Genomic DNA, 7,813 nt, shown 5'->3' with positions numbered 1-7,813 from the left:
TGCCCACTTGTCTCCCGCGCGCCCCCCTTAGGGGCCACGTGCGCCGTGCTGCGTTATGCAAGTTGCAAGCTTTTGTTATTGGCCTCCATGCATGCATTTTTTTTGCGTGTTCTTGGTTTGTCGTAATGCGCGTGCTCTAATAATAATAATGATTGATGCGCGTTTCGTGTTGAACTCTTTCGTTTTTGGGCGGTGTGTGTTTAGTGCATTGTGCTCTTGCATTAGTGAGACTGTGTGTGTGTTAAATCCTTTGTTTGGGATTCGTTTCGTGGAATAAAAGCTTCAAACTCTGTGGCCGATGATAAAAATTTCGCTTTCCAATGTGCGCTCCAAAATATGCGTCAATTTGAGGTGAGGGCCTCTTCATGCTGCCCATCTATCTGTGTGTCTGTGTGAGTGTTTAGTGTGGGTGCCTTCTATTGGTTTGTCTAGATTTCCAACTCGAACCGATGAATTTGCTGTTCAACGTCCCTCTCATCTAAGGGAGGGGGCGAACAATGTTTAGTCGATGGCTTAAGCTCGTGCTTGTTATCGTTATCATTATTATTATTATTGTTATTGCTACTACTAATATTATTGTTGTTATGCACGTGGCTGTTGTTGTTGTTGTTGTTGCCGCCGCCGCTGTGGTTGAGGATGAGGTGGTTGCCGGCACCGCCAGTAGCGCCGCCGCCCGTGCTCGTCGTCGTCGTCGTGTTTCGGTGAAGATTGCTGTTCTTCAGTGTGGCACTCGTGATCAGGGGCAGCGACAGGATTGAGGGCGAACCGGCCGACGCCGAAGGCGCCGGTTGACCGACCGCCGATCCGCCGCCGCTGATAAGGTTCATGTTCAGCTGTTTGGAGTTGAGAACTTTGGCTCGGTTGTTGTTGGTGCTGCTGGCCAGGTTGACCGACTCGAGGATGGCCGCCGAGGCGCCGCCGGCCGAGGAGGTCGTCGTGGTGGAGGTAGAGAAGATCGGTGCTACGCCTAGTTTGGCTCCTGGTGTGGAACAGAAGATACGGATAGCGGATTAGTCGCCTTTGAACCGAACGACCACGCGTTTTTGGATGCTATCTCTCTTTCAGGTCAAACACTACCCAATTACATGCAGGTAAGACTATATTTTTGCAAATAATAAGAATTTGAGCCACTTTAAACGGAGTCCTGGATGCACATGCACATGTGTTAGTATGGCTTTTCTTTGTGTTAGAAATAGGAAGATGCTATTTTGGACGCTTTATCCAATGGTTATGACAGGATACGTAATAAGAGTTTAGTAAAGGTCAACACTATTCACTAGGAAAAAAACGAAGCCATCACCACAGAAGTGCCCCAGACCAAGTCCGGCCAAACAAAACAAGGGTTCTCGTTCGAAGGAGAAAAAAGGCCCAAAGAAGTGTGCTTGTGTGTGTGTAAATGGAAGGCTACCTTCGGTAAACTTTAACCGTGGATGTGATTCTTTCTTATTGTTCAGTAGGTGCTGGCACTCGCGAAGATCGAGCAGCTCGAGCGGGCGGCTCGAGCTGGTGTCGGGGGCAGCTCCACCGTTCGATGGCGCCCCCGAGCCCGGTGGGGATGCTGCCAAGTGCTCGCCATTTCCGACAGTCGCGCCCGCCGCCGACGGTGCCAGTGCCATCCGGTGGTGGTGGTGGTGCTTGGGCGTGGATCGCGCCGGAGAAGAGCTCAGGTTCAGATCGGTTTCGTGCTGCTGATAGAAGGGGTTGGGTGTTGGGGGGTCGATGATGATGATGGTGAGGTGGTTGTGGATCATTCGGGGGTGGGTTTCGGGTCGCGGTTAGTGATTAGGCGTTGGGAGAAAAACGAAACACATCAAAAAACGGGCACGCCACGCATCAACAAGGTCCAACAAGGGGGGTGGTGAAGGAGTTTGAAAGAGGGGACCAGAGGGAATCAGAGAGGCAGGTGGCATGCAAAGCAATGCGAACATGCCGCCCAGGGATTAGGAGGACAAGGAACACACAGAGGAACACCAGCCACAGTCGTGATCACACCGGGGGCACACAAGGAATGGTACAAAACGGTCGAGATGGTTAAGGATCGTGGCACCGGCCCGGGGAGGAGCTCCTTACCGCGCTGCTGCTAAACAGATTGATATCCTTTGGCGTTACGACGTTACTGGCGGTCTGCGGTGGGGCCGAAACCGTCTCCTCCGCCTGGTTGGAGATGAAGTGAGCCCGAAGTTGTTTGTTTCTAAAAGAAGCGAGATCGATCGATGAGCATACCACGCCCTGTGATCGCGGTGTGATCGGCGGCGGTGCCCTTACCTGACATCGAGCTGCTGGATGTGCTGCTGGGAACATTTCAGTTGCTGCGTGGCGATGCGCAGCTTCTCCTCCAGCGAAGCCGTCTCCACGCACTTTAGCGAGTACTTCTCCGAGAGGGACAGTATCTCCAGCCGCACGTCTTCCAGCTCTTGCCTGTGACCGCCAACCAAAGGAGCGACGACTGTTAGTGATGTGAATTATGTGACACAAAACTCTTACGGTACGCTTACTCTTTCTCGCGGAACGCTTGCGGTGGTTGGCCACCCTTTTGGAACTGTTTGAGAAATTCCTGCTTGAAGCGGGTCACCTCGCGTTGAACCTCGTTCTGGTGAGCTTTCTTCATGGCGTCCAGTGCTGCCAGTGTGGCCTACGAAAACGGGAAAGGGCAAAGAGCTTGTTAGACACGTTCGTTCGGCCCCCCCGAGTGGCGGCCCTCCGTACCTGTGTTTCTTCGGCCAGCGCTTGTTCCTTCTCCAGAATGAGGTTTCCGATGTCCTGCTGATGTTTCTCCTCCAGATCGTGAATGATGCGCTTATGTGACGCCTCCATGGCGGCCAATCCCTTCTCACACAGTGCCTGCGAAGTGGTTTTACGTTTAAATGATTAAGTTACTACCCCCCAAAACAGCTTAGCCCCGGGACAACGTACCCGCAGCTGCTCGATTTCGGCCTGGTACCGCGACCGCAAGCTGTCCTCGTCGTCCTTGTCCTTCTGCGAGTCGAGCTCGTTCGCCATCTGCTGCTCCCGGTACGCGGCGTGCAGATTGTCCACCTGCTGCGCGTGCTCCGTCTCGAGCAGCTCGAGGTGCTTCTCCAGCTTCTTCACGTGCTCCTGCTCCTTGCGCACCTCCTCGAACAGATAGTCCCGCTCCTTCTCCAGCTCGGCGTACTCGGCCGCCGTCCGGCGGCAGCTGTCCGCCAGCTCGTCGCACCGATCCTTGAGCGCCCGTGCTTTCCGGTGCTCCTGATCGTAGCTATCGAGCAGATCCTCGATCTCCTTGTCCTTCTCGTTGCTGGCCGCTTCGACGCGCGTCAACCGGACCGCCGCGTCGTGCAGTTCCTTCTCCTTCTGCTTCAACAGATTGCGCTCGTTGTTCAGCTTCTCCAGGAGCTCGACCCGTTCCGTGTCGATCGCCTGAATGCGCCGTTGCTGCTCGTCGATCTGCCGCTGCAACAGCGCAAGCTGCTGCTCGTTCTCCTTCCTCAGCGTGGCCAGCTCCCGTTCGTGGTCCTCCGTTACCTGCTGCAAGCGGTCCTGCAGATTAGCGCACTGCTCGCTGCGCTGCTGCAGCTGCTTGGCGGCGGTGATCAGCGAATCGATCCGCTGCTGGATTTCGACACAGCGCCCGTGGATGCTACGCAGACTGTCCACATCGATGGTGGCGGTCACCGCCGTGACCTCCAGTGGCCGCAGATTGCTCTGCAGTGCCACCACCGACCGTTCCAGCTCGTTCAGGATGGCGGCCACCTCCTTCACTTCCGCCTTGTTGAGCGAGTGCTCACTGGTAAAGTACTTGTACATAAAGTTGAAATCTGCCTCCGCCAGGATGTCGTCCGCGTTCGTCACCTCCAGATCGGTCGTCAGCTCGGTGTACAGCGTCTCGTACTGCTTCAGCGCGGCCACACCGAACACCCGGCCGGCCGTGCCGGGCCCCTCCTCCGGGCCCCTCCGGCACGGCACGTAGTCACCCTTCAGCACCTGGACGCGCGCATCGATCAGCGCCTTGTGCGCGATAATGTCCGCAAACTCGCCCAACAGCTGGCGCCCCTCGCTCGGCTTGCGTTCCTGCTCGAGGTGCAGCCGCCACTGGCCGCGCTTCATCTTCGCGAGCGTCTCCTCGTAGCACTCGGTCAACTGCGCCACGGCCGCGTCCATCTCCCGGCGCAACGCTTCGTGCACGGCATCGGCGAACGTTTCGAAGGTGATGCGCTCCTGCGTGGACAGCGCGTACCCGAAGGCAGGTGCCAGTGAGTTCTCGTACCGCTGCGCGTTCCGCATCATAATGTGCGCGATCTCGGACTGTACCAGCTCCGCGTTGACCGCTTCCTGGGCCTGACGCCACGCTTCCTGCACCGCGCCCTGCACCGTTTCGTGGGATGACGAGATGTAGCTGAGCGTTTCGGCCGCCAGTCCGTACGCCAGGTTCTCCATCGCGGTCGTCTTGTAGCGTTTCGCGATCAGGTGCAGCTCGTTCTGCTGGCGCAGCAGATCGTCCAGCAGCGTGGTGCCGATGGGCGGGAACGAAAGCGTACGGATCGTGCTGGTCCGTCCGGCCGACAGCATCAGCTTACGGGCCAACACGCTCGCCAGCACGTCCACGCTGCTGCTTGGCCGAACCGCACACTTGCCCGACAGCTTGGCCTTCAGTAGCGACATCAGCTGAATCGTTTCGCACACCTCCACTTTGGTTTGACGCTCCTCGAACTCCTGCAGATTGTCGGCACGCTCGAGCGCATGCCTCAGCCGACCGAAGCACACACTTTCGAACGCGATCCGCTCGGCCAGCAGCTCCATGTCCTTGCGCGGCGAAAGCCCGTTCGTTTCGCGCAGCATTCGCCGCTGCTTCAGCAGATCGGACAGTTTGTTCTTCAGCTGCGTCTCCAGCTGGTTGAGGGCCAGCTTGATGGGGTTCGAGTCGGGTAGGACGAGTACGCTGGCCGGCGGTCCGTTTGCCGTGCTGCCATCCTGGACGATACAGTTGTCGCAGCTTTCGCGCAACAACTTTGACACTTCCGCCAGGCAGCGCTCGATGAACCGGAACGAGTCCTTCTTGTCGGCCATGGGCGACACGGAGCGACGGGATCGTGCCGAGCGGAGGTGATGGAACTGCTGGACACTCTGGTCGACTAGCTCGCGCACCGAGATCACCACCCCTTCGAGGCTCTTCAGCCGATCCATCAGGTGCTCGGGAACACCCCGTCCCGCCGGAGGGACGCCACACGGAGCGGGACTCGCGCTGGAAGCCGTACTGGTCGTTTCACACTCGCTCACCTCACGCTTCGCAGCCAACTCGGAGCCGCCCGACTGCACACCTTCGACGCGTTTCTCGAGGTTGTTCAATCGCAGCAACACTTGCATCGGTTGCGACGACGCGCTGTCGAGGCTTTTGCGGCGTAACCGCGTCGCGGAAGAGGATCGTTTCGTCGGCGGACTGACCACCGCTGCGGCGACGGCGACCGCAACTTCGGGAGCGGCCAGCTCGACGGCGACCGCTTTCGGCAGGCTCGGTACACCCGCCTCCAGGGCGTCGATTTTGCTCTCCAGCTCGCTGACCTTCTCCTCGAGTTCCTTCTGGATCGAGAGCGATTCCTTGCCCTTGAGCGACAACGAGCGGCGCTTCTCCGAGCGGACCATCTTCTGCTTCAGCAGCCGCACCTGCTTCTCGGCCGCCGTGTACTTGTTCGTCATGTCCTGTATCCGGTCGGCCATCATGCGCGACTGGGCGTCGTGCGCATCGACCTGCCGGTCGAGCTCCTTCCGCAGCGTCACGTACCCGATCTCCAGATCGTCGTACAGCCCGTGGGCATCCTTCAGTTCGCGCTTCATCGCCTTCAGCTCGCTGACGGCCCGCTCGAAGCGTGCCCGCAGCTCGCGGTACTCGTCCGCCAGCTGGTCCTTGTCGAGGGCGCCCGGATCGATCTCGGACAGGAACGTGAGATCGCTGAACGAGTCCATGCGCTTCATTTTGCGCCCTGCCACCGTCGCCGGGGTGCTCGGTGCCGTCACCAGGCTGGACATGCTCGAGGCCGGGCTGGTGATGCCGAACTCTTGCAGCTTCCGGTACAGCGACTCGTTCTCCTCGATCCCGCGCGCCAACCGCTCCTCCAGGTCCTTCGTCATATCGCGGCTTCGGTTCAGCTCGTGGGTTACCCGTTCGATAACGTCCTGTCCGGCGGCCCTGCTTTCCTGCAGCTGGACCATCAGCTTCTCGCGGTTTTCCTCGAGCTCGCGCTTGCGCGTCAGTTCCTGCTCCGTCCGCTCGAGCGTCGTGAGCAGCTCGGACATTCGGGCCTCCCGTTCGTGCGTTTCTTCGCGCAACATCGACAGCTCCTTTTCGGCGGCCTGCAACCGCAGTTGGAGCTCCTTCTCGAGGCCCGTTTCTTCCTCCTGCAGCGACGTGTTAATGATCGGTGCGTCCGTCGGGGCACTCTCGAGCGTGCTGCGCCGGGAGGACGGCGGCGACGAACGGCTGCGCTTGTGCAGACTCCGGGGGACGCCCGGAGATGCTGGTGACGTTCTTAACCTATCTTTGGTACGCGCGACCGCGCACAGCGGCACGGACGGGGGCGACGGTGACACCGGCGAACCCCAGTCGCCGACGCTGTCCCGCCGGCCACCCTCCGACGCCGTCCGGTACTCCTCGTCCGAGGAGAACAGCAGCGACTTGGGCGTGACCGGCGTTACGGGCGACTGCACGACCGACTTTGGTTGAGGCTGACTATTACTATTACTTCCGTTACTGCTGCTGCTGTCCACTGGCTCGGTGGCCTTCGGTGGCCCTCGGACCGACAGGTGCACCACCACATCCTTCCGCGGGGTCGGTGGGGCCGTGTCCACCACATCCTCGTCCGGACCGTTCGCTAACGGGACGACACCCTCGATGTGCAGCAGCCCGCTCGAATTGTTGTTTTTCTCGAGCAGTTTCGAGCTCTTCTTTTTCAGCGCCTGCCTTTGCTGCTCGACTTCGCTTGCTGCTGCAAGTAGCTCGATTTCGAGCGGCAACGATGAGGGGGGCGCTGCCGCTGCCGGTGGCCCGACCGTCTGCTGGTCCGGTAACGTCTTGAAGTTGTCGTCGTTCTGGTTGCTCAGCCCGAGACTGTTGTTGTTGAGCGTGGCCTTCGACGGGGGCAGTCCGGCCGCGTTCTTCAGCACGTTGATCCAATTGTTTCGGATGTTGATGGTGCCCGTTGACAGGACGATCCGGTGGTTGTCCCAGGTCTGCAAAGGAAGGCGGTGAGTAAGTAAGGGTCGTCACGTCACAGCGACTTCGTACTTACCGTGAGCTGAAAGCCGTAGCCTTTGTTGACCGGCACCTCGGCGATGCTGGTGATACTGTTCACGTCCAGCACCCCGTCCAGCACGCCCTTCTCCTCGGCGACCGGGTCGCGGTAGTAGAACAGGGCGGCCCCGCGCAGCGTGAACCAGTGCTTGCTCCAGTCGCCGGCCCGCACGTCCTGCTTCTGCAGCCAGCCCTTCTTCGCGTGCAGCAGATCGGGCTCGGACCCGGACACCCGGTGCTCGGAGTTTTTGCCCAGATAGCTCGCGGGCGCCTCGTCCATCCCGCAGTCGCCGTCCGGGTCACCGCGCTCGTGCGTTTGACTAGGCTTCAGCTTCAGACTAGAGTTCAGCCCCGCCAGGCTCAGCTGACCGAGCGGTGGGGGCGGTGGCGGTCCCTGATGGCCGGCCGTCTTGCCGCCGCCGGCGGACGTCGGGATTTTCTTCACAATCGCCGACACGATGGCAGGCGCACTGGACGGTAACGTGAGGGACTGGGGTCGCATCTGCAGCGGAGTGCCGCCTACGCTGCCCACGCTTCCCGCACCACCGC

General features: G+C 59.6%; 1 protein-coding gene across 1 annotated transcript in view; it reads right to left on the bottom strand.

The window, feature by feature from the left end:
- Positions 1-842: 842 nt before the first annotated feature.
- LOC128272402 (protein outspread) overlaps positions 843-7,813 on the bottom strand; it is a 144,467-nt gene continuing 137,496 nt past the window's right edge. The window contains exons 9-15 of the mRNA XM_053010202.1: positions 7,263-7,788; positions 2,914-7,203; positions 2,707-2,841; positions 2,496-2,632; positions 2,266-2,418; positions 2,071-2,191; positions 843-979 (exon numbers count right to left, since the gene is read on the bottom strand). Of these exons, the coding sequence (XP_052866162.1) occupies positions 968-979; positions 2,071-2,191; positions 2,266-2,418; positions 2,496-2,632; positions 2,707-2,841; positions 2,914-7,203; positions 7,263-7,788 (5,374 nt within the window). The 3' untranslated portion in view covers positions 843-967. The remainder of the gene's footprint in view (positions 980-2,070; positions 2,192-2,265; positions 2,419-2,495; positions 2,633-2,706; positions 2,842-2,913; positions 7,204-7,262; positions 7,789-7,813) is intronic.

Source organism: Anopheles cruzii, chromosome 3, assembly GCF_943734635.1.
Source record: "Anopheles cruzii chromosome 3, idAnoCruzAS_RS32_06, whole genome shotgun sequence".
NCBI lineage: Eukaryota > Metazoa > Arthropoda > Insecta > Diptera > Culicidae > Anopheles > Anopheles cruzii.
Note: the sequence above shows the minus strand (reverse complement) of the source record. Positions and strands in the feature narration are given on the sequence as shown.